General features: G+C 38.2%; 3 protein-coding genes across 4 annotated transcripts in view; 2 read left to right on the forward strand and 1 right to left on the reverse strand.

Moving 5' to 3' along the window:
• arel1 (apoptosis resistant E3 ubiquitin protein ligase 1) overlaps positions 1-3,074 on the reverse strand; it is a 25,481-nt gene extending 22,407 nt beyond the window's left edge. The window contains exons 1-3 of one of the 2 annotated variants that reach the window (XM_053509557.1): positions 2,980-3,074; positions 1,121-1,434; positions 339-507 (exon numbers count right to left, since the gene is read on the reverse strand). In XM_053509557.1, coding sequence (XP_053365532.1) covers positions 339-507; positions 1,121-1,268 — 317 coding nt within the window. In that variant the 5' untranslated portion in view covers positions 1,269-1,434; positions 2,980-3,074. The remainder of the gene's footprint in view (positions 1-338; positions 508-1,120; positions 1,435-2,979) is intronic. The other variant, XM_053509558.1, reaches the window with a different exon arrangement.
• fcf1 (FCF1 rRNA-processing protein) lies at positions 3,065-8,625 on the forward strand. Its single transcript, XM_053509559.1, has 8 exons — positions 3,065-3,162; positions 5,450-5,514; positions 5,620-5,691; positions 5,835-5,983; positions 6,085-6,157; positions 7,703-7,790; positions 7,892-7,986; positions 8,386-8,625. The coding sequence occupies exons 1-8, from the start codon at positions 3,160-3,162 to the stop codon at positions 8,432-8,434; spliced, it is 594 nt and encodes a 197-aa protein (XP_053365534.1). The 5' UTR covers positions 3,065-3,159; the 3' UTR covers positions 8,435-8,625.
• A 1,136-nt stretch (positions 8,626-9,761) lies between these two features.
• vash1 (vasohibin 1) lies at positions 9,762-24,159 on the forward strand. The gene is made up of 7 exons (XM_053509918.1): positions 9,762-10,828; positions 13,128-13,216; positions 13,759-13,815; positions 16,614-16,688; positions 17,181-17,562; positions 21,328-21,437; positions 22,892-24,159. The coding sequence occupies exons 1-7, from the start codon at positions 10,472-10,474 to the stop codon at positions 22,962-22,964; spliced, it is 1,143 nt and encodes a 380-aa protein (XP_053365893.1). The 5' UTR covers positions 9,762-10,471; the 3' UTR covers positions 22,965-24,159.

Consider the following 24,159-nt stretch of genomic DNA (forward strand, 5'->3'; position numbering starts at 1 on the left):
AATTTGTGTATTTGGCATGCGTGTGTGAATAATGCAGCACTAGCTGCAGCACTGCAGATACTGAATGAGTGGAACAATGCTCAAACAGTCACTGCTGCAATGACCTCCAGTTCACTGCAGCCGACAGAACTCAATGGCATTCAGCTGGAGCTAGTGTGGGCTGTGTAGACACTACTGCCCCCTCGTGGAATAAAATGCAAAACAACAATATCATGCAGCACCCATTAAAACAGAAAGTAAAAAAATTAAGACTTCCTTAAACTTACTTTGTTATGATCAATGACCAATGTGTCTTTAATCTGAACATTTTAAAAAATGGCATGTACAGTTGGTCTTACGTGTGGTAGTAGTGCTCGAGGCTTTGGGAGCAGAGCCACTCCTGAAAGGCAAAGTCTCTGAGCAGACGGACGTTGGCTTCAGCGATGTCTCTCCAGCGCCGCCGTTCCTTCACCACCTCCTCCAAACGCGTCAGGACACTCAGACTCAACTCCTCCAGAGACTGCACATCTGTACAACCAAATATCCACACACATACAGAATAAATCATATAAGGTGGTTGTCACTACTATTAAAAAATGATCTAGGATTTGATATTTAATTGACTTAATTTGGTTTAAGACCAAAAATAAGGTCTTTTGTTTTAAATTTTGGTTTTAAAACCTCCTTTTTTAGGAACAGAGACACCAAACTGCACTTTAATTTGTCAATGGAGTGGAAGGACTGGGAGTACATGTTTCAGATATTTTTTGACTTATCTTTCATGTATCAAGCTGTATTTGTCCTATTACGGTACATGTGTTGTTTTTAAGATCTAATTATGCATGTTTAAGTTGTACAAAAATTGTACCTTAAAATGGTACAATGTTCTCAAAGTCTTTTGTACACCTTAATTTCAAGAAATTTTAATTGCAAGTCCCAGTTTCACTCCCCGCTTATACAGTATATGCACTTTCAGGAAAAAAAAAAGATAGATACTAAAAAGGACAACAAAATGTACCCCTAATGATACTGCCCCATGCCATGCCAGCTAAAAGGAAAAAGTTAAATGTAATTAACTAAAAGTAAATGTAACTAATCCAACATACAATTAAATAATATGTTGGATCTAAACATTTCTGACCTTCAAATAAATGCTTGTATTCGGACAGACTATGGCCTTGGAGCCATTCTTCAATCTGACTTTCCTTGCTCTTCTTCCAGCGCAGTTCCCAAAAGAAAATCCATGAGACTGAACAAAAGATTAATGTCAGTAAGAAGCGCCGGTCCATCAGACCATCTTCAGCCTTGATCAGACCTCTGTGTGCTCAGAGAAGACTTCATGTACACAAAGAGGTCCTCTTTCTCTCTTGCTTATTCTCTGTATTCTTGTGATTTTAGACCACTTGTTTTTTTGTAAACTGTTCTTCCCATGCTGTCTTCAGGACTTAAGTAAACCTGCAGAAAAACAAAATACCCCATTTAGAATATATTGTATACCGGCTTTAAAACAGAGTGTATATACCAAAGTGTCTTGTAAAGTAATGTAAATATTTAAAAAGCACACAGAGGTGGGTGGCCAGTGTAACCCAGATGTATTCATTATGCATGAGCTACCCCAATGAGCAGAATACTTAGTTATAATTATCTGCCATCAGACCAGTGCACAGTTACTACACATCTTAAATACGGTCAGACACTGGAACAGTAGATCATCATGCATCATTTGTTGTTTTCAATTCAAACAATTCAAATCATCTTTGCCTTGGAGTCTGCGCACATGACAGAGATTGTATGCTGGGAGACATTTTCTCTCCGAACTCGTTCACTTAGTAGACATACACAATCGGCAGTAACATTGTATCCAAATACATACACTTCATTATCTAGTTGGTCCCCGATTGCATTTATAACAGCTTCTGGTCTTTGTAGGTTTTAGGATTGTTGCCCTTTCATTCTGTAGAGCACTTATGAGGTCAGGCGAGAAGGCCTTGCTCGCAATCTCCATTCCAGCTCATCCCAAAGGTGCTTAATGAGGTTGAGGTCAATGCGGGCCTGTCAAGTTCTTCCACACCAAACCCATCAAACCATGTCTTTCTTGATTTGTGCACTGGGGAACAGTCATGTTGGAATAGAAACGAGCCTTCACTAAACTGTTACCACAAAGTAGCAAAATGTCTTGATATGGTGAAGCATTACGACTGCCCTTCACTGAGGATAAGGGGCCTTAACGAAACACCTCAATTCAATAATTAACACGTTTGGCCAAATACTTTTGTCCATATAGTGTATCAGAGCTCTGACTATATGCTGATACATAGCACTTGATACGAGATAGCAGGCTCAGCTTTATGCAAAACATCGAAACCACAGCAGCAGTGAGCTTTAAGACAGATGGTGTGCTGGGCTCACGCCGATGAGATGTGTTGAGTCAGACAAAATATAGTATGAGAAATCCAATATGTCACAATTCAATTCTACTCCAGTGTTTTAGATCAGATCAGTAACAGAAGCACAAGAGATGGAAAAAAAAATATACTGCATAAAGCTGGCTTCCATTCATGTAAATCAAGTCCGATTATAAATGAGTATATGTTCTAATCCTACTGGTAACACTGGAGATGGTCTGGAAGGTGTTGTAAGCTTTGCAGTGCGCGTGAGCTGTGAGAGTCAGGAGTGCCAGGTTATTTGGATGCCTAAACAAAACCCATGGTTGCACTCACTTCACTCACTCGTCCCGCACTGCTTGTACGGCTTAAAAACCCTGATAGACGTGTACAGTTAAAACATTACGAACAACAGTTGTAAATTAATTCCTGTCAGTAACTAATAAATAACGTTAACGTTATTTATTATTATAAGGGGAACTTAGCCAGACAGCTAGCTAACCCGCGTCTTACTGGAAATAATGGCGGAATGATAAAATCCCACGAGAAATCAAATTTAATGGATTAGACAGACTGAAAGCACTAGAAGAAGCAAAGTCTATGCTTTAATTTATACCTGATAGCAGAACAGTGCAGCTTTACTTGTACCGCTGATATCCGTTAGGAGTCCGCTGACAAACGGAAGAAGTGCCCGTGAGGAACATGTCGCCTTTTGATGACGTCAAACGTGGACTCGTTTCGCTGCTAGACACGAGGGTTTTGGTGCTCCCGTGTTTTATTTGCACAGAAAACCAATATGGTAAGGGGTTTAACGTTATTTTTAAATATATATATTTATATATTTTATGTTGTTTACTAATTTGGAAACAAAACGACCAGGATATGAGAAGTATTAATATTTCTCAGAATAATTTCTTGTTTAGTTTCCACCACACTTAGCAAGTTAGCTGTGTTTGCTAAAATGGGTCAAGAAAATAAATGTTTGGGTCACACGGGAGTGTTTGTTGGTGATAAACCAGTTGACTACATATCAGTTAAGGAAAATACATTTGCGTTAATAATGTAAGTGATGATTTAACAAAATTGGATGTGCAAATGTCGAAATCTTTCACAAGGCTTTAAACCATTAGCAGCAGTCACTGAAAAGTAGCTAAAGGTGCAGCTGTTAGAAATAAACTGTTTTTGAAGCCACCAGGTGATGCAAAGGCATGAAATAGTGTGTGTGTGTGTGTGTGTGTGTGTGTTGGGTGGGATCTTAGGAGACCGAGGACATTTTTACCTTCTCAATTCCAAACCCAAATACCCTGTACCGTCTGTTTATTTATTAGCACCTGATTAATACTGAACTTATCCAGTTCTTCAAACAGCTAGAAATTTGGACAGAAATCATCTGATATGATATTATCACGATATCTACTCTAGGTGGCACTTCCATTCGTATTACAAGTTTATAAACATCCCAATTGTTGTTGTTGTTGTTAGTCTTTCGGCTGCTCCTGCCAAGGTGTCGCCACAGCAGACCATCAATCCGCACAACAACCCAACACAGATTTTATGCCGGATGCCTTTCCTGACGCAACCCTCCCGTTTTATCTGGGCTTGGGACCGGTACTGCATGCAGTGGCTGGGTAGTATGTGGTGTAGCAACTCACTGATGGCGAGGCTCGAACCCGGATTCTTGGGTCCCCAAACCAAAACCCTAGAGCGTTAGGAAATAAAATTCTCCTACCATCTACGATACTGTGCTGCCTGCCAGTGTGTGAATACTTAGAGAGCACTGCATGTAGGGTTATAGAGGAACTGCAACATACAGACGTTCCTCTGTACTCCAGTTATATTTAAGCTTCTGTTGGCCACACTGTCTTATCAGCGCTTTCCGTTCAAGGCTACTGTCTCCCAGTCACTGCTGTGCAAGTGTGATTGTGTTAAAAAATGGATGACCCACTTGTGTGATTCACACGAAAGCAGAGTAGCCTGCAGTGATTTATTTATTTATTTTGTGGTCTGAGGGTGTACCCCATGCCGAAACTACTCATAGAAGATTTGGTTATCTGCAAACAAAATTTGGACTCTTAAGAAATATTCAATACTGTAAGGTGAAAGTTTCTTCAAGAGAATCATGACTGGTGACAAGACATGAATTTGGCCCTACGAGCCTAAGAGTAAACAACAAACGTTTAATGACCAAGAAAAAGTTTAAAAGTCGATCATCAGCTAGAAAATTGTTGCTTAAAGTTTTCTTTGAATATCAAGAGCCAGTATTGGAACATTATCAGGAAAAAGGTTTAACAATCCACAGTTCTCATTGCAGACAGATGCTTATTAAAGAGCTGAAGCCTAGGCCTCACATTAAACACAGAGGACCACTATTTGAGGGCGTTGTGATCTTGCATGACTGTCACCTGTGGCCCTGAAAGCAGCCCTACTAGGGCAAATATTCACTTCTAATGAAGAAATGATGACATGGGTTTACATTTACATCGCGGCTTTTGGCAGACGCCCTTATTTAGAGCAGCTTACATTTTTCTCTCATTATACATATGAGCGGTTGAGGGTTAAAGGCCTTGCTCAAGAGCCCAATAGTGACAACTTGGTTGTGGGATTTGAACCTGGGGCCTTCCAAACCATCAAATGTCTTAATCGCTGAGCTACTGTTTAATGCACAGGGCTTGCAGTTTTTTGGGTTAAGGTTTTATCTGTTTATTTTTAAGACCTTGTGCGCAATCCATTCAAGTTTCCTTTTAAACTAGATTGTAAAAGTGGATTTTAGGGTGTTCTGGATGGTTGCTGGTGTGAAGCAACAACTCGGCTCCGCAAATGTCCAGATTTTTGAGAAAAGACAGCGATGTGCATGCTGTTCAGTTCGCACTTAATTGAGCTGCTATCTGTGCCCAGGATTTTATTGTATGTAATAGTTATTGTTTGGTTGCCAATACTAATGGTCTTTTTGTCATTTAAGGATTTCAAAATGTGTGGTTTAGTAAAGTGCATGATTCAAGAGGGAAATATAACCTATCCATGGGCTTGGCAGCAGTAAGGTGAAAATGCTTCACATGGTAACTTCTTGGCTATTTTCTCATCATTAGGGGAAACAGAAGAAGCAGAAATACGCTGCAATGAAACGGATGATAAGTTTAAAGGACCAAAGAATGTAAGTCATTCAATTAAAATGTATTCACCACAATAGTACAATACCATTAAAGCCTACTGTGCTTGCCAAAGCTAATTTTTCACAATGATTTGTCTCTCATTTAAGAAAGGAGAAGGATCGACAAAAAACAGAGAAAAAGAAGAAAGAAGATCCGTCAGCCATCAAAGAACAAGAAGTGTAAGAATTACTAAAGTTTATTTCTTTCTATGTTGCTTAAAAAGTTCTCCAGAATGTTTTGCATCCAGATTGATTATTTACTCTGGTTTGATTATAAAAAAGAGATGATTGTGTGTACTGATACACTGTCTTTATTACCGCAGGCAAAAATATCCATCGTGTATGTTCTTCCAGTACAACACTCAGCTTGGTCCTCCCTATCACATTCTCGTAGACACAAACTTCATCAACTTCTCCATAAAGGCCAAACTCGATGTTGTTCAGTCAATGATGGACTGCCTTTATGCAAAATGTGAGTGATTACTGTGTTTTATTTGCCTCATTACATAATTTTTTTTTTAATCACTGACGGCACTGAACTTATGTGCATTATGTCTGGTTTTTGTTTGTCAGGTATTCCTTGCATCACAGATTGTGTCATGGCTGAGCTTGAAAAACTTGGGATGAAATACAGAGTTGCCTTGAGGTAACAGGCTGCGTTCAGACTTATTTTGCATTGTGTGTATATGCTGTAGTAAAGTAATATATGAATGAATGTAATATGTTGACATTTATGGATTTGAAATATGTGCCATATATGGTGTTCACTGCCTGGTCAAAAAAAACAACATGTTGCACACTTTAAGATTTCATTCAGTCACATTTAGCTTTGATTACAGCATACACATGTGGTCTCCAGTTTATGTGTGAAAGTTATTGCTCATGCTCCCAGAAACACTCTTTCACATTCTAAGTCCTGGAATATGTCTGTGCCATCAGGTCAGAAAAACTCCATTGATGTGATAACAAGGTCATTCAGTACATTTAGGTCATCAGTTGACTTCATTTATTTTCCACACAACATTTCTAGACCTGACCAACTTATCAGGCTCAAATGAGGCTTGTACAGTGGCCAATATTCATGATGGGTGAATCGCTTCATGCGCTTTCTTTCTTACCTTGACACTGCCATCGATCTGGAATAGGGTCAACCTGAACTCATCAAACCACATGGACTTTTTTCATAAAGATTGCTTCAATCTTTATGCTCCCTAGCAAATTGAGGCCTTTTTTATCATTAGCCTCACTAAAAAGTGATTTTCATAAGGACACACAGCTGTTTAAATCCTGTCCTTTAAGTTTTCATAACAATGTATGTGTGGAAATCCTCTTAGTTTAACTATTACACATAGTTTTTCCTGTTTAATTTTTACCATGCAACTTCACCAAGTGTTTAATTAATTTCTATTTATTTTTTTGCGCCAGGAGAGACACAGTCACACACACTAACATGTTGTATGTTGGAAAGGTCATGTGGTGTAGGTGCTTGACCAAATGCCTTTGCCATCGACATCTGTGTCTACAAAGTACAATAACTATTGTAAAATGTAAAATCCTGAAGGCCAAAAAAGTGAAAGTTGGACAGATGACCAACCAGGAGGTGTTAGCTCATGTTTGGGGGAGAGGGAGAGAGAGAGGTAGAATGTGAAAGTGATTGTGGAAGAGTTAGCATCTTCAGAATGGATGCTAGAGGAGACAGAAAGGTAAAACCAGGGAAGATTTAACAGGGTAATATCAGATCCCAAAGGAAGAGAGTAGAATTAACTTATTTTTTATTTTTTAAAAATCCGTTACCAATTCTTCTATGGTAGTTTGACTGAACCTTCACAGAGCCTTTATAAGGAGGCATAAATGTACACTAGCTGTTTTTTGTAATATGTTTATTTAATATTTATGAAATTTCCCCATGACATCATTCATTGTTTTCAACTTTTTCAGATTTTATTTTTTATTTTTTTTTCATTTTGTTATATAGAACATAAAGCAATATGAATAAAAAAGTTGGTATTACATAAGCTCAATCATTTAAGATTTTATTATAGAAGCTGTTGTGGAAGATCACATGTTTAAGTGTACAGTAACTGGTACAATCTTGTGATTTTTATCATTTCTAGTTGTTCAATTTAGCTGTGAGAATTTTGGGGATCTTTAAGGCTTCATGGCTTTTATTGTCATTGTCTTGTCTTTGTAGAATAGCTAAGGACCCTCGTTTTGAACGCTTGCCATGCTCACATAAGGGAACATACGCTGATGACTGCTTAGTGCAGAGGGTAACTCAAGTAAGGTTGCCATCTGTCTCTTGATCTACATCTTAAATTACAAAGATGTTACCTAAACTGAAAAGTGGCATTGAATGGTCTTTCTTTCCTTTCCTTCCTAGCATAAGTGTTACATAGTGGCCACAGTAGACAGAGACCTGAAAAGGAGAATTCGGAAGATCCCAGGAGTCCCAATCATGTACATCTCTAATCACAGGTAATCAAATGCATGGGTTTGCTATAATAAATATTTTTTGCTCTTGAACATGAATTGTCTAATTTTTCTTTTTACACAAATTACTATGCATTATTTTAAGCAGTTCTGGCACTTAGCCAGTAGAGGGCGAATAATTCATCAGTGAATTTTTCTTTGTGTAAGAAATGATTGTAAATAATAATACAATTTTACAAATTTTATGACTACAATAAGAAGTCAATAATTGAGAGTGCACGGTTGAATATCTTTATCAGTATTTTTTTTTTAAACACATCTTCTATTAGACATCTTTTAATTCTGTAAGTACACAAACTCCCAGGATAGTGTGTGTACTGCTGTTTTTACATTGGAATTTTAGGAGGAATTTACATTCAATTTAACTTTTGCTTCACTCAACAGGTATAACATTGAACGAATGCCAGATGATTATGGTGCACCAAGATTATAGTACAGAAATTATGCAAGCGACCTAACTTTTCAATCTTGTTTTAGATTCTGTAATAAACCAGAGCATTGTATTCTTGAGTAATTCAACATTTGACTTTTGTCTCATGCCTTTGTCCATTTGCTTGTTTTTTCCTGTACAATAAAAAGTCAATTATTTAGGCAAATGAAAATAAACTACCTTGTATAAGTGGATTATGTGTTGTGTGTTTATGAAATTTATAGTAACTTTGTTCTAATGGCCTGTAAAACGTGTATAATAAAAGTCATAAAATTGTTCTTGTGTTAAATATTGGTATAAAAATAAATGGCGGCATGGTGACTTAGTGGTTAGCACCGTCACCTTGCACCACTAGGGTTGGGATCGATTCTCGCCTCAGGGTCTGTGGATGAAGTTTGCATGTTCTCCCCAAGCTTGATGGGTTTCTCTAGGTAATTCGGTTTCCTCCCACAGTCAAAAAACAAAGAATCGACATTCCTAAATTTCCCGTAATGTGTGAGTGACAAACGGGCGTCGAGCTAGGAACTTGACCCTTTAAGTAAATCACGGAAACGACAGATACAACTCCAGGGTGGGGTGTACCTGTCGACTGAAGTGCTATGATGGCACGTATATGGACCAAAAAATATATATTTTAAATCAATAAAGCTATTCCAGGCGGTGGTGTCCCAGTGTGTTCAGGTTCTGAATTACTAATCGGAAGGTTGATGGTTCGAGCCCCTATTGCTGCTGTTGGGCCCTTGAACAAGGCCCTTAACTCTGTCTGCACCAGGGGTGCCGTATAATGGCTGACCGCAGTCTATTAACAAAGCTGGGATATGAGAAGAATTAAAAAGAATTAAAAAAATTTACTGTGCAGTTATTTATATGTGATGAATAAAAGCTTAACTTAAAATAGTAATAATAAACAGTAACAGTGTAGCACTTATCTAGAACTTGAAAGTTTTAAAAAATATATATTCTTTAAATTTGTATTAAACAAAAAGTATTTTTTATATTTATAGTTACTAAGATTAAGATCAGTGCTTATTTGATGTCTGCTTATTTTACACATCATTTCTGACAGACTAAAGCTTTGCTAATTACTCCATCCACTCTCTCAGCGCAGGCTTAATTAGAAGACATTAAGTCTGCAGGATCTGACCAAGCCTTGGCTGAACTTCAAATACAGCTGTATTGCATACATAATGCACTGCTTATATGACGAATAGTCTGTTTTTACACCCTAGAAAGGGCACCTAGATACGGAGTGGGGAGGTGTTTGAGATCCGACTGCTATGGTTGCGAGCCATTTATGCCGCGCATGCGCAGTAGAGCACGGTCTGGGAGTGTCGATGCGCGTTCACAGCGTAGCCGGCGTTAGATCAGCGCCAGTGTCTGGATAACGGCTTACTGGGACTGGGAGTCGCGGGTTAAAAACGGTGCACTGGGAGAAAACGGACATACATGTGGTTAAATGTGTGTGAGAAACAGAGATAGGAAGAAAAATGACACTGAATTATTTATTCAGCAGCCCGGAGCTGGACTGAGCGACCTCGGGAACGGACATACCGGTATTTGTGTCGCTTTTTGTTCTCGATTTGAGACACTTTCAGCTTTTAACTAAGAATACAGAGCACTGTCGGGGTTTAATGGTTTTTTTCTTTTCGTTGTTTTTTCGCGTGTCGTTTTTAAAAACGAGTAAACAGCAGAGCCTGGGCTAACAGCCGGGTATCCTTACAGGAAAGCACCGGAATTAACCGACGTGTCTTTCTCATTAGCGCTAATTGCAGAACAAATGGCTAAAATTTCCAGAAGTGAAACACACTGCATCTCTTAGTTTCTTCTCATAGCGGAATTTTTTTCAAATGTACAATTTTTCAGCAACTAGGGTATTAGACTAATAAAAGACATTTTTAAAATTATTATTATTATTATTATTATTATATATTCCCTGTTTTATGAAACATGGCGCAGTGTTTGTTTAGTTAACACAGGTTAAAGTAGGCTAGTTAATAATCCGGGTAACTGCACCACCAGGTGTGTTGGTATGAGCCCTAGATGCCAGTCACGTGCTGTGGGCGTGTCCATCACCTTGCGTCTCCAAGGAGACTGATGGACAAAGCGGGAATTGGCATCTGCCTAAGTCAGCCCCTGTCCAAGGCAAAGGTCACCGGGGGCGTGTCCTCGATGCCTCGGCCTGCTCCGAGTTTGGAGGGCGTGGAGGAGCGGGACGAGGAGCAGGAGGACGACGGAGAGGAAGATCTGCGAGACGGAGGGATTCCGTTCATCGTGAATCGGGGAGGCTTGCCAGTGAATGAAGAAACCTGGGAGCAGATGTGGAGACACGTGACCCGGATCCACCCAGAAGGAGTGGAAGTGGAGAAGAGGATCCGGGGATCCACCGACCTGCCGAAGGTCCATACACATCTTCTGTTATTCTGTTCATTCAGGATGGATAGGGTGGCCCCATCTCAAAAGTCTCAATGTTTTGCCTAGGAAATGCTCAAATTGACAGATATAATGTAACAGCACTTTTAAGATGTATGAGAACTAAAGTCATTTCCTCCCTTACTGCAACAAATGTTCTGGGCTTATTATGAAAAATCACAACGTGTTAGGGTTGGTTCTGGTTTATCTTGTGTTATTAGTTTTTAAGCCGTTGTGATGTCACAATTAACTTTTAAATTAAGTAAAATATTAAATTTAATATAACAAACGTATGGTGCACCTGCATGTTTAACTTTTATTTTTTCTTTCTTCTTAACTGTCTACATATACATTATTAATAATTACCCACTGCAGTTAATCCATGCCTTTTTTTTGTTGTTGTTTTAAATCCTTGCTTGGTTCGATCCTGCACTTGGGTTGCTGTCTGTCCAGAGTCTGAATGTTCTCTCTATGCCCATGTGGTTTTCCTCCAGGTTTTCCATTTTCCTTCTATTTCACAAGCATGTGTGTATCATATACCCTTTATTTTGTTTGTTCATGCGCAGGTATGTGTATAGTGTCCCCTGTTGAACTGGTATCTTGTCCAGGATAAACTCAACAGCCAAAAGCAGTAGATATCCATATATGGTGTCAATTTGTCAGTTCATAGATTTCTATGCCTACATTTGTTCGAAGACATGTAGATTAGGTTAACTGACACTCCAAAATTGGGCACTGTGCCTATGTATGTGCCCTGCAATGAATTGGCACCCGGTCCAGGGTGCATCCTGGTTAGGGATAGGCTCCAGGCCCCAGTGAATAAGCGGGATAAGCAGTATAGAAGATAAATAAGTGAATATCTTGCCTTTGTGCCTATAAGTCCTGCATAGACCACTTTTAATTCTTCAGTCTTTCTCAGCCCTACTTATTGTTCAGTAGATATACTTTATTTCTATTTTGACCTTTTTTTATATATATATACCTGTTCCCCTTTTATGTAATCTTACCTCTTGTTCTTTTAAATTGTCAGCTTCAAAGCTTATATCAAATACTCAAGCAGTATAACACCATCACCTTCAACATCATGTAATTTTTGGGCCTGAATCAGTTATAGAAAAACAAAACGGTCACTGTTTATGTTCTAAACTCTCTATTGTTCTTGATACTCTGCTAGCATAATCCCAAAAAATCTTTGAGAATTTAAAGTTTTTTTTCCTCCAACAAGATTTCTCATTCTGTCTTACAAGCTGAGAATTTCCAAAGCTTGCCTAATGATCCTTAAGATGCATAACACATTTCAGATACTCGCCCTGTGTTGTGCATTGTGTTTGTTTAGAAGCACAAACGTGCTTCATTTATTTCAGATTTGAATTAATGATGTAAATGTGTATGTATTTAATCATAAACTTAATACTCTGTAACCTTGCTCTGTAGCAAGCTACAGCTTTCAAATGCAGAAGTTCATGCAGCAACACTGTCAAGAAAATGTATCGTCCATTAACACATTAACACACAGTGCATCACATGAATGTAATGGGAGTCAGATGACGGATTGCTGACTCTGCAGAGTGATTGTAACCGGGTCAGCATGAGATCATAGCTCCTTCTTGGTAGAACATCATGACATTGTGGTCATCAAACAGGCATGTCTTTAAAGCCTTAAAATTGCATATTTACCATGTACATATTTTTAGTACACTCCTACATAGCAAGTAATCCTGAGGAACACCCTTTTATATTCAATATATTTATGTGTAAGAGCTCTGAGAAAAATTATGTTTTAATATCGCTGATACTGATACACTTTAAATATTGCTGAGTCTGAATTAAAATCCCTTATACTTTATCCCAGTATACAGAGCCAGACTTCCTGGCTCCTTTACAGTTCAGTTATCAGTATACATTTACAGAGAGTGTACAGTCTAGACAAAACACACATTGAAAAGACTAAATAATTGATCTTTTCAAGAAATGTCAAAAGTACAGAAATGCTCAACGTTTTTATTCTGAGCTAAGTGTTACGACAGTAATACAATGATCTTTTTTTTTTTTTTTAAGAAAATGTTAAACATGTTGTCAATCTGACATTCACTTCTTTCTAAATGCCGTCTCTGTGCCTCATCTAAACATCTCCCTTTGTTCATCGTTCCTTTGCAAGTGAGCAATTAGGATTCTGACCATGAGTTTTTACCCTGAAGAGAGGATCTGCTGTCAAAGCGATTAAGAAGATATTCTCCAGCTGCACTCACTGCACCACTGTGTTGTGCTTTATCTGTTCGATCCCCAGATTCCTGTACCTACTGTGCCTACAAACCAGCCAACCACCAGTGTTCCACATCGCCTGGAAGCCATACAGAAATACATCAGGGAGTTGCAGTATCCTTTTAAAGTATACAGATATAGATGTTTAAAAAAAAAAAATGCTGTCCATTTTATATACGTCATGGCATCAGTGTTTGATTTAGACAGGAAAACATCTGGCCGGATGGTGAGTCCACTGCTAGCTTGTGTCATTGGTGCATTTAAGTGCTATGCTTGATGGTGCAAATTTATGTCAGATGGAGAGTAAAGTAGGCCATGGAGACGTGATCCAGACACAGATATGAAATATTTACTATTTGGCTTTAAACGAGAGAAGACGATTTACAGTTTCGGCCCCAGTCTTTTTTCATAACTACTATTTTTGTATAGAGATAATAATGCTATAAAAATGTTTGGGCAATGTATATTCTGTTTCAATGTGATATAATTTAAAGCTTTTTTCTGTATGTCTTTTGACAGATAAATAAGCTTTATTACTATTTGAATTATGTCTGTGTGATTTTTGTGTCATTTTATTTTGGTCTCGTTTGAATCTGCTATTTCCTGGATAGTATTTATTTTCTATAAATATAATTTCCATAACAGTGGTTAACCAGGTACAATCACACTGGAACCCAGTTTTTCGAGATCAAGAAGAGCAGACCTCTCACAGCGTGGGTATCTTCTTTAAAAAAAAGTCTTGTATTCTATACTTGCTGTTCACTTTATTACAAACATCTTGTACAATTATTCAAACACCCAATTACATGCCACCAGCAGAGTGCATAAATTTCTTGTACATAAACATCTGGGCCTGTTTTCACAAAACTACTTAGAATTCTCTTAGAGCGCTCCTATCTTAGCTTAAAAGCTTCTATCTGGGAGTCCTAGACTAAAAGTGATTTGGGAAACTTCTCAGAGCAACTCTGAATAAGGAAAGTACAAAAACCTTTATCTTAGTGAGGAGGTGTGGTTGACCCTGTTGCAAGGGATGATGCAGCAATTCATAGACTTTGATTGGTTGATTAAAAAAAAAACTGACCTCTGCAAAGGTCTTAAAAAGCACTTTGTGAGAATAGAATATATGATAACAGAACAGACAGGGAAATCATAATGTTTGTGTATGAAGAAATTGTATAATCATGACTACAGACTACTTTATGCAAAGTTTCTTATAGGCTAAATATCTTAAAGATAATTAAACAGCCAAATGTATGCTGTATTTTAGTTCTTACATTTATTTATTATAATGATTTTATTACTTTTAATCCATTTCAGATTGATGGGAGCAAAATGCCTCAGCTTTTACTAATTTACATGATTGCAGGACGGTCTATTCAAATAGCACTTTTGGAAGGTCTGTAGCCAACAATCCAACAGAGATGGAAGGAAATAAAACAAAAAAAAAAAACTAATTGAACAGATGAGCAGTGTTTATTTTTAGCTTTACGTTCAGTGTTTGGAGAATAGTTTATTAAGGAAATACTTAGAATGCTGACTTTTTTATTTATTTTATTTTTTTTAGAGTTTCCCCTTAAATTTAGGACTAAATCTTAGTAAAGATAAAAATGATATACGAAACATCTTAAACCCCAAAAAGCTCCTAAGGTAAAAGTTGTTAAGAGTAGAAAGGAGGACTTTTAAGAGGCTTAAGGGTTTCTATAGCAGAGGACAAAATGGCGGAAAGAAGAAATATTCTCCAAACACTAAACGTAAAAGTAAACACTCTACTTCTGTCAATTTGATTTTCTTGTTAATTTACTTCCTTCCATCTCTCTAGGATTGTTGATTATATACCATCCAAAAGTGCAACTTAAATAAACTGTCCTGCAATCATGTAAGTTGGTAAAAGGCGAGCCATTTTGCTTCCATCAATCTGAAATGGATTACAAGTTATAAAATCAGTATGGTAAAGAAATGTAAGAAGTTAAATATAGTAACTACTGTGTGGAAATTGGTTGCTTCAAAAGTAGACAGATTTTCAACATTTGGCTGCTTTAATTAACTTTAAGATTTTTAGTCTATAACAGAAATGTTGCATAAAGTAGCCTGTAGTCATGATTTCTTTATATACAAACATTATGATTTTACTCTTTATTTTATCATATATTCTATTTTCACAAAGAGTTCATTTTAAGACCTGTACAGATTTTTTTTAGCAACCAATCACAGTCCTTGAATTGCTGCATCATTCCTAGCAACGCGGTCAACCACACCCCCTCACTAAGATAAAGGTTGCTGTACTTTCCTTATTCAGAATTGCGCTGAGAATTTTCCTAAATCACTTTTAGTCTCGAACTCCCAGCTAGGACATTTTAAGCCAAGATAGGAGCTATCTAAGAGAATTCTAAGAAGCTTTGTGAAAATGGGCCTAGGTTTTTTTCCAATCATCCAGTGTAGGCAAATGAGTGCCCACTGTAGGGTCTGATTTTAATGGCTGAAAGGAGTAGTAGCCACTGAGGTTTTTTCTGCTGTTCACCGGATGTTTTTTGTTTTTCGCACCCTTGTGTGTAAACTCTAGAGACCTGTGTGTAAAAATCCCATGAAATCAGCAGCTTCAGAAATGTACAAACCAGCTTGCAGAGATCACATTTATCTCCTTGTCGATGTTTGACCTGTACACATTATGCGGCTGCAACATGATTGGCCGATGTAGACAATTGCTCAAATGTACAGCTGTGCCTAATAATGTGGCTGGTTAGTGCAAGTCTTCCACAAAGAACCGTACTGAAAAACTGAAAATCTGGACTTTCCCAAGCTGTTTTGTTCTGGTTTTGTCGGTACACCAACATGGTAATGCTAATTAACACTTTGCTGGTGCAGCTGGTCTTCCTGGTGAAAGCAGGATGGTCATGTTTGTCGCTTGCATTATGCTGAGTACACTCTTCTGCGCTGCTTTTAGGAAGGAAATTACAAGCAGTTCATGTGAACAGGTCTTATTCACACATCATGTTTTGTATCTTGAGTCTTGTTCCTGTTGCTGTTTCTGGCATGCTGAGAAGTAGACACAGGAAGCAGCTGAGGATGTTTATGGATTGGCTGATTATTCGTACATAGCCAGTGAGATCAGCTAAAGGAAATTTGATTTTAGTATCACATCACACTGGATGCGCGTGACCGGTCCAAATGACGGAGTGCTTTATTTTTAATGGTGAGACGTCTAGAGAGGTTCTATTTGATAGCTATTTATACAGACATCTACTGAGAGTTTTGTCACCTTTTCACTTTCACTTTAACTGCTTTTTCATAGTCATGGTTAAATTCAGAGCCTCTACATAAGGCAAGAACACTCTTGACAAGATGTTAATCCAAAGGCAGGAAACTGCATCTACACGCTTGGGGACAGTTATTGTGTTGGTGAGGTGAAAAACTGAGGACCCAGAGAAAACCCAGGCTGAACTCATTGTTCGGTGTAACAATAGATAAAGCTGAGTGTGTTGTTATTTGATATTGATGTCTGTTTTTGCCGCAGGTTAATGGACATAGCAAAGGAAATGACCAGAGAATGTCTACCAATCAAATGTTTGGAGGCTGTAATCCTTGGAATGTATCCTTGCACATGCACTTTCGCATAAGTTATTTCATTAGCATAAAAGTTAAATGGAATGACGATAACCCAACACACCCCCCCCCCCACACACACATATTACATGGGAAACTAAGTTACAGAAACACTCTGAATACTGAAAAAGAAATGATGCATCTTGAAAGTGCAACCACTTTGGATTTAATGCTTACTTCTCTACGTATAGCACAGCCTTTTTTGCATATTCATTTAATTCATTTTTAATAGCTATTACAACTATAATTGGCTGCTCATGATGAGGATTCCTGATGTTATCAGCTCAATATTTCAGTCACAGAATGTTGGAGTCACTCGCCAAAAGCACTATAACATAAAACTTAAATCTTATTCTTATTACAGTATGCCAAAAATCTAAATCAAACTTCATTGTCCCTGATAATGATTAAAACCATTAACCGCACTGAAAGATGAACCTACTGAACCTTGTATTTCTTAACCTGGTCTACACTCCAGTTACCTCACCAACAATATGTCAACTGTGGAGCGCTTCCCCATTAGCTTTAAAACTCAGTTCTCAGGGAGCCACTTTCGCCACATTGTGCTGGGGATCCACAGCGGCGGTCGGTTCGGGGCTCTCGGGATCAGTCGGCGCGTAGATCTGATGTTCAAGCCACTCGAGTATCGCACGCTCGCCGACTTGTTACAGGAGTTTCAGACTGCCTATAAGGGTTACTGGCACACACTGCGCAAAGTGAAGATCGGTCAGTATGTGTCGCACGACCCACACAGCGTGGAGCAGATCGAATGGAAGCACTCGGTGCTGGATGTAGAAAAACTGTCGAAAGAGGAACTGAGGAAGGAGCTGGAGAGGCATACGCGTGACATGAGACTGAAGGTAAGCAAGTCTGAGACATGACTCTTAATGTGTCACATTGTGCTGCCATACAGGTATACAGTATATTAATATTTCAATTATCAGCAAATGAATTAACAACAAAGCTATGTTTACCTCCCTTCGTTTATTTTAGAATAGAGCAAACGGGGTGTGATCACATGTTTGAGCCAAAGTGTAAACACAGATGTGGTGGATAAGTGGTTTTGGGACTGTTTAATAGTGGAGCACTGTGACAGCGTGACAGCCCGGAGATGTGTTTGCAACAGTATCTATTAGAGGGAGGAACAAACCTGGCTTGAGTTTCGGTTGCCTCAGTCACCGTGTAAACACAGCGTTGTCAGCCCTGTCAGTGGTTTAGGAGGCTGGAAATTAAACCGACAGTGCAGCAGTAACGTCTGTGGTGTACTGAAATGTACAGTAACTCCTTTATCTCTGTGTTGCAGAACTGCCTCTTCCTTTTATCAGGCTTAGGCTGATGTCTGTATGACATTACAGATAGTGCCATTTCTTACAGTTTGTGTGTGTGCGCGTATTACTGATGCTCAATATTTGCTGAAATTAAATGAGACAATTAATGATTGGCTTAACAATCAAAAGTTATTTTTATCTCATGATGATTTTGAATGGTGACATAAAATAGTAAAATATGTGGTGTCTGTAGCACTCACATTTATGCTTACTATATTCAAATTAAAACACATTATATTGTACACGTGTGTTCTTGTCCCTGATAGGTTATGACTCTTTAATAGGGACAAACCAAAGATCCAATAAATATCTTAAATTGGCTAAAAAGCATGGATAATACTGTACACTGCCTGGTCGCAGGCTCTAAGATTCAATTCAGTCACCTTTAGCTTTGATTACAGCACACAGTTTGGTGGCAAGTCATGTGTGAAAATTATTTCTCATGCTCCCAGAACCACTCTTTCACAATTTGTGTCCTGAAATAGGCCTGTGCCATCAGAAAAGAAAAACCTGATGCATTAATGTGATAACCTGGTCATTCAGAAAGCATTTAGACCATCAGCTGACTTTATTTTATTGCCACATTAAGTTGCTGAGTCTAGACCTGACCAGTGGAAGTAACCCTAGATCATAATAGGAGCTTGTAGAATGGCCATTGTGCATGATCTTTAAGCTCCGTAGCAAATTGAAGGCTTTTTCCTGTTTAGCCTCACTAGTCCCAATCCTGAGTTCTCATTATGTCGTGTGCCTATGGAAATGTTCTTACTTTTACTATTAAACGCAACTATGGTTTTCACTGTTGAAGTGCTTTCCGTTCAGTTTCTTCCACAAGTTGACAGTCCATCAATATCCTTGCAGGTTATATACAGTCATGGGCAAAAGTTTTGAGAATGACTCAAATATTAGTTTTCGCAAAGTTTGCTGCTAAACTGCTTTTAGATCTTTGTTTCAGTTGTTTCTGTGATGTACTGCAATATAATTACAAGCACTTTATAAAGGCTTTTATCGACAATTACAATTACACTTCTGGGCCAAATCCTGACTGATAGCAACGCATTCTTTCATAATCACTTCTTGGAGTTTGTCAGAATTAGTGGGTTTTTGTTTGTCCACCCGCCTCTTGAGGATTGACAAGTTTTCAATGGGATTATTACTATATATTATAAACTAAGTATAAATATATTATTACTATAATTATTATAAACTGGGGAGTTTCCAGGCCATGGTCCAAAAATTTAAATGTTTTGGTCCCCGAGCCACTTAGTTATCACTTTTGCCTTATGGCACGGTGCTCCATTGTGCTGGAAAATGCATTGTTCTTTACCTAACTGTTGTTGGATTGTTGAAAGAAGTTGCTGTTGGAGGGTGTTTTGGTACCATTCTTTATTCATGGCTGTGTTTTTGGGCAAAATTGCGAGTGAGCCCACTCCCTTGGATGAGAAGCAACCCCACACATGAATGGTCTCAGGATGCTTTACTGTTGGCATGACACAGGACTGATGGTAGCGCTCACCTTTTCATCTCCGGACAAGCCTTCTTTCCAGATGCCCCAAACAATCAGAAAGAGGCTTCATCGGAGAATATGACTTTGCCCCAGTCCTCAGCTGTCCATTCACCATATTTTCTGCAGAAGATCAATCTGTCCCTGATGTTTTTTTTTGGAGAGAAGTGGCTTCTTTGCTGCCCTTCTTGACACCAGAACATCTTCCAAAAGTCTTCGCCTCACTGTGCGTGCAGATGCGCTCACACCTGCCTGCTGCCGTTCCTGAGCAAGCTCTGCACTGGTGGCACTCTGATCCCGCAGCTGAATCCTCTTTAGGAGACGATCCTGGCGCTTGCTGGACTTTCTTGGATGCCTTAAAGCCTTCTTAACAAGAACTGAACCTCTTTCTTTGAAGTTCTTGATGATCCTATAAATTGTTGATTTAGGTGCCATTTTTATGCAATGCAATGATGGCTGCACGTGTTTCTTTGCAGGTCACCATGGTTAACAACGGAAGAACAATGATTTCAAGCATCACCCTTCTTTTAACATGTCAAGTTTGCCATTCTAACCCAATCAGCCTGACATAATGATCTCCAGCCTTGTGCTCGTCAACATTCTCACCTGAGTTAACAAGACGATTACTGAAATGATCTCAGCAGGTCCTTTAATGACAGCAATGAAATGCAGTGGAAAGGTTTTTTTGGGATTAAGTTAATTTTCATGGCAAGAAGGACTATGCAATTCATCTGATCACTCTTCATAACATTCTGCAGTATATGCAAATTGCTATTATAAAAACTTAATAAGCGACTTTTCCAATTTCCAATATTTATGTAATTCTCAAAACCTTTGGCCACGACTGTACTGTGTTGACAAGTTCCAGTATTTTCGATTCTCCTTAGTTGTATTCTTTGTTTGGTGCAGCCCAATAATTTGACCTTTCTGATATTTTGACCTTTTTTTAGCCATGTAGGGTATAACAAAATAATGATTAATGTGCCACCAGATTACACAGCCAAGTGAATAACAAAAACACACCATGTTTAAAGTTGCTAAATTAGTTAAATTAGGAAGCTAAGGAAAGATTCAACCATGGGTATGTTGCTAATAAAAAGGAGATGAAAAGCACCAGTAGTAGCCTGCTGAGCTGAGTTTATGGGTGAGAACATTGTGTAATCCAGAGAGTATGTGCATGTGCATATATATTTGATCTAAATGCATGCTGACATTGTGGCGTTCATCCACTCATCGTTTTCTAGCAGTGCCATCAGTCTATGTACCAGTGGAAAGACATTCCACTTGCATGTAATGGACTTGATTTAATTGCTTTTCCTCTGTTTTGCATCACACATGACAGGTAACATCAACTAATAATGACGGTAATCTCACTGAATGGACGTAACTCCATTAGAAAGAGAGGTTTAATGTCGGCTCTTCTCCTGGTGCCATTTTCAGCACTTTTCTCTGCTCCTCTCCTAATGCGATTGTGTTCGACTGAGCTTGCATGCTGTCCTCTATCGCTTTCAAGTGATTTATGTGCATGGCTAGAGGTAAGGTATCAAGTGTACATAGTTATGCCTTGCTCCATTATATGGTCTCAAACACTGAGTAAACATACTTGACTTGTTAGCATGGCATCCGACCTCAGGCACGAGTGCAGCTGTTCATGTTTGTAAGACTGTTCATTTTGAACAGTGGTTTTCAAGGTTTCAGCTTGAAAGGTTTTAATTTAGTAGTGTTGTTGGCATATATAATTTGTGATCGACACAGCAGTCTATCAGTATTAAATGAAGGTTATGACTGTATTGCAGATTGGCAAACCTGCACCTGTTTCACCCACCAAGGACAGAAGGAAAGACATGGGCTCTCCTCTGCGTAACCCAAGCAGCCCCATGCGCAAGAACAGCCGCAGTGAGAGGAGGTATTACTCGCTGCATTCAGCTCAAAGCCAGTGAAGCCATGTGCATTCATTAGGTCCTACGTATCCGCACATTATTACCACTTACACCTTAAATACAGTTTTAAGAACTTTACTTCATGCTTTAAATTAAAATTCAAGGCTGTAATACAAACAGTATACTTAAGGTAAGTCCTGTAAATCTTGTAAGTTTCTCTATATATTACCACTTATTCCACTTTGGTATATCAGCTCCGTTAACTTCCGAATTTTGGGGTTCAATCCCAAGAAGTGTTAAATGTGAAACTAGTGTGTTAGTATGTACGATCACTTATTTAACACACTGTGATCACGGGCTAGAGAGGGATGTAGGATTTACCCTTGTGTTAGATGCTAGTTAGTTTTGTAGCACACCTTAGTCATAAATTAAACAACACAGTGGCAATTTAGAACGACTTTAAAGCAATTATTAAGCTTTCGTGACTGGTTTTGAATGTGGGTTTTGGCAGGTAGCTGCTCTCTCTTTAGTGTGGCAGACCATACAGAGCTAATTTCACCCATGCTTTGACCAACAGTTAATATAATTGACAATTATACAACACATGTGATGTAGAGTGATGCATATAGTTAAACATAATATAGTCTCAGTAGTTTTACCGTCTATTATCACTACTAATGGAATGTCTCTTGTCCAATGTGATTGCTTGGTTGAAACTAACTGTGGTATAATATACAGTATTATACAGTATGTATATAATACTGTAAGGGGTTTGTTCTACTTAATCAGAACGGAGCTGGGTGGAGTTTGGAAACCCCCTGAGCTTTCCTAGTCCTATGAATGACAATTCATAATATGAGAGTCATATAGTATATACTGGAGGGGAAAAAAAGTCTGAAGTATAAAAATAAACAAACACACCAAATTACTCATCCACTGTCTGACTATTCTTATCTCTTAACCTAAAACAACTTGAATTAGCATTAAATCAGCAGTCATCTATCATTCATTAGCTTTCCCCTATTTTAGTAACAAATAAATGCTACATCCGTTACTTCTCGATCCATTTTCTTTTTATTAATTAGATTAGATTTTGTCCTGCAGAGCCCTGACCTCAACTACACTAAACACTTTTGAAATAAACATGAATGAATGAACTCAACCAACATTTGAATCGGCAATTGTCAGGTCCAAAAAGCATATATGGGTGTGATGGGAAGGTGTTATCAAAGTTTTGGCTATAGAACCATGACACAAAGCTGACTTTAAGCTACATGATATTATATAATGGTAAAAATAGCAGCAGCGTTGTGAAAGAATGTTTGTTTCTAAATTTTGAGTAAGCAAGCCTTTCTAAGACTGCAAAAATTCAAGTTCTACAAAGCAATAATCGTGAGTGGGGCTGCTGTGGTTTGATGAGAGATGTTTTTTTGACAAATAATCACATTTTTCTCATCACATGTCTCTTTTCTTGTCCTAGGCTGTCAGGTGAGAAGAAATCTCTGGAACCAAAAACCCCAGCTGATATAAATGGATACCAGATTAGGGTGTGAGGAGGTCCCTTACTCATGAACCACACAATTCACACCACCCTGGGAGATAAAAAGACAACACAAAACAGAAAAAAGTCTACACAAGACTTTAAAGAAGGTTTTAAAGGACAAAAATGTTTTTAAACACATGAGACAATACATCATGGATGAACTGTATCACAAAATAGTAGTCAATTTTTTGCAAACGTGATGCCATGTCACTTTTAACAAATCAGCTGAGCAGCTCCACTTCAAGCAACCACTTTTGTAGACATTCAACCGAGTTGTAAATTTACTGCACTCCGTTACTTTCTAACTGTGTAAATATGGCCGTGTTCTTACCTGTTTATCTTGTTTTTTTGGGGTTTTTTTTCTTTTCCCCCTAGTTTTTAGTCCACTTGTCCGGTGCCTTGTAAACGCCTCACAATCAAGCCACCCTTGTGTTAGCATGGCTCGATGGGTTTCAGTTGCTCGACCGTCAACAAAACTTTCAAATTGTCTGAAGGTAGGCAGCTGCTGGCAACAATCTGAAAGGCAACATGTTATTGTTGCCTCTGTAAATGAAAAATACACCAGTGTCAGTGGTTAACTCTGTTACAGTGCTTAAATATTATTTCCACCCTAATTTAAAACCACTGTTTGAATTCCGTGTCCTACACAGATAAGTCAGAAAATGTCATAGTGTAAAAGAAAAAGAGGGATTTTTAAAAATTTTATTTAATTACATTTTTGTTTGTTACTGTCTTGCAATCTTCACATTTCTATAATGTAGTTTTGTTTATTAGCTCTTTTAATATCATGTTCGACTGCTTTGTATAGTACACAAGCAACAATGTGCCGTGTGTCTTGTTCTTAATCGTCACAGTCCAGTGGATGTGTGTGTGCTCTACAGAGCACCAGTAGTGCAGTAAGCATCAGAAAGAATGAAAATGACTGAACTGACATAAAGGTCATGGTTCAGACTTTCAGCTTGCCATTTTTCATTGTGTAACAATTAAATTGTGGACAGGAAAGTTTTAGCGTTGGACTGAACAAACCAGTGTGGCCAAACATTAGCCTTACTTCCCACCACTATTTAGGCAGCCACATTTGACTGAGTTTTTGTTACTTTTTGTACTTTTGTGTTATTTTAAACAGATAAAGATGATGAGTCTTATTCTTTTTATTATTATTATTATTATTATTATTATTATTAAACGTTGACATTTTACCCATT

The sequence above is a fragment of the Clarias gariepinus genome, chromosome 13 (assembly GCF_024256425.1).
Source record: "Clarias gariepinus isolate MV-2021 ecotype Netherlands chromosome 13, CGAR_prim_01v2, whole genome shotgun sequence".
Taxonomy (NCBI): Eukaryota; Metazoa; Chordata; class Actinopteri; order Siluriformes; family Clariidae; genus Clarias; species Clarias gariepinus.

What these genes read in the sequence shown, in the direction of transcription:
- fcf1 (XM_053509559.1), top strand. An exon ending in GGACTGCCTTTATGCAAAAT is followed by an intron (nt 5,984 to 6,084) that starts GTGAGTGATTAC and finishes TTTGTTTGTCAG; the next exon opens with GTATTCCTTGCATCACAGAT. An exon ending in TAGTGCAGAGGGTAACTCAA is followed by an intron (nt 7,791 to 7,891) that starts GTAAGGTTGCCA and finishes TTTCCTTCCTAG; the next exon opens with CATAAGTGTTACATAGTGGC.
- vash1 (XM_053509918.1), top strand. Translation starts at nt 10,472, where the DNA reads ATGCCAGTCACGTGCTGTGGGCGTGTCCATCACCTTGCGTCTCCAAGG. An exon ending in GATCCACCGACCTGCCGAAG is followed by an intron (nt 10,829 to 13,127) that starts GTCCATACACAT and finishes TTCGATCCCCAG; the next exon opens with ATTCCTGTACCTACTGTGCC. An exon ending in GAGGCTGTAATCCTTGGAAT is followed by an intron (nt 16,689 to 17,180) that starts GTATCCTTGCAC and finishes TCTACACTCCAG; the next exon opens with TTACCTCACCAACAATATGT.